This window comes from Aptenodytes forsteri, unplaced genomic scaffold (assembly GCF_000699145.1).
Source record: "Aptenodytes forsteri isolate BGI_AS27 unplaced genomic scaffold, ASM69914v1 Scaffold567, whole genome shotgun sequence".
Taxonomy (NCBI): domain Eukaryota; kingdom Metazoa; phylum Chordata; class Aves; order Sphenisciformes; family Spheniscidae; genus Aptenodytes; species Aptenodytes forsteri.
This window is the reverse complement of record NW_008795916.1, coordinates 77,686-79,202: the sequence shown is the minus strand read 5'-3', so window position 1 is coordinate 79,202 and position 1,517 is coordinate 77,686. Positions and strand designations below refer to the sequence as shown.

At 66.4% G+C, this 1,517-nt stretch overlaps 1 protein-coding gene across 1 annotated transcript in view; it reads left to right on the top strand.

Annotated features, from left to right (window-relative positions):
* ADCY6 (adenylate cyclase 6) overlaps nt 1-1,517 on the top strand; it is a 22,524-nt gene that overhangs the window by 4,470 nt on the left and 16,537 nt on the right. The window contains exons 8-11 of the mRNA XM_009284622.1: nt 18-146; nt 723-748; nt 852-999; nt 1,355-1,452. Coding sequence (XP_009282897.1) covers nt 18-146; nt 723-748; nt 852-999; nt 1,355-1,452 — 401 coding nt within the window. The remainder of the gene's footprint in view (nt 1-17; nt 147-722; nt 749-851; nt 1,000-1,354; nt 1,453-1,517) is intronic.

Genomic DNA, 1,517 nt, shown 5'->3' with positions numbered 1-1,517 from the left:
GGCACATCGCCCCGCAGAAAGAGGAGAAAGCCATTCTGGCCAAGCTGCAGCGGGCTCGTGCCAACTCGACGGAGGGGCTGGTGCCGCGCTGGGTGCCTGACCGCTCCTTCTCCCGCACCAAGGACTCCAAGGCCTTCCGGCAGATGGTGAGCAGCCTCGGGGGGGGCATTGGGCACGGTATTAGGTATTATCTGCCCACCGCCTTTCCCCCGCTGCCCCTTGGCCCACCCCACCGCCTTTCCACGGGCTGCCGTTGGGCTTCCCCAGCCCTGCCCGCAGCCCTCGCCTGCTTCCTCCTGCCTGCCGCAGCCCATGGCCTCGGGGAACCCCCGGGTCTCCCCCTGTCCTCGGCAGCCCTGGGGGATCTCCCCTATCATCGCCAGCCCATGGGGATCCTCAGGTGTACCCCCTGTCCTCACCAGTTCTTGGGGATCTGCCCTGTCCTCACTGACCTTGGGGACACTCAGGGGTCCCCCGTCCTCACTGGTGTCAGACCCCCTTCAGACCCCTCCATCCTTACTTTGCAGACCCCCCCCCCCCCTATCCTTGCCAGGCTTGGGGAACCCATGGGCATCCCCCATGGGGGTCCCTTGGGACTCTGTCCCCCATCCTTGGTGGTCTTGGTGACCCTGGGGGATGCCCCATGTTCTTGTCATCTCTGAGGATCCCCCCCATCCATGCCGGTGTCTCTGACAGCCCCCATCTCCCTTGTGTCTCCCCAGGGCATCGATGACTCCAGCAAGGACAAGTAAGTGTCCCCATGCTGGGGTGCCCGGGGGGGGGTTGCAGCCAGCCCCTTCCTGGGGCAGAGCCGGGGGCCCGGGGGGGGCCTGACCCACCCCTGCCCCCAGCCGTGGCGCCCAGGAGGCCCTCAACCCCGAGGATGAGGTGGATGAGTTCCTGAGCCGGGCCATCGACGCCCGCAGCATCGACCAGCTCCGCAAGGACCATGTCAAGAAGTTCCTGCTCACCTTCCAGACGCCTGAGCTGGAGAAGAAGGTGGGGGTCCCCCTGTCCCCCTCTGTCCCAGCCCTGCGGTCTCCTCCATCCCCTGAAGTCCCCTCTGTCCCGGCCCCATCAGCACCTTTGTCCCCCTCATCTCACCTCCATCCCCTGGGGTCCTCTCTGTCCTGGTTTCATGGTACCCTCCACCCTCTCCATCCCAGTCGTGGGTCACCTCTGTCCCCTCTAATCTGTGGGGTCCCCTCCATCCTGCTGGCTCCATGGTCCTCTCCGTCCTGGCCCCTCCATCCTCTCCATCTCATCCCCCGGGGTCCCCTCTGTCCCCCTGCATCCCCTGGGGTCCCCTCCATCCCCCTCCGCCCAGCTCGGCTCACCCCTCTCCTCCCTGCAGTACTCCAAGAAGGTGGATGACCGCTTCGGTGGCTACGTGGCCTGCACCCTCCTCGTCTTCTGTTTCATCTGCTGCCTCCAGATCGTGGTGTTCCCCCAGTGAGTGCCGTGGCCCCTCCAAATGCTGGTCCCTGGTGCCCCCCCCCACCCCCCGGCGCTCACGA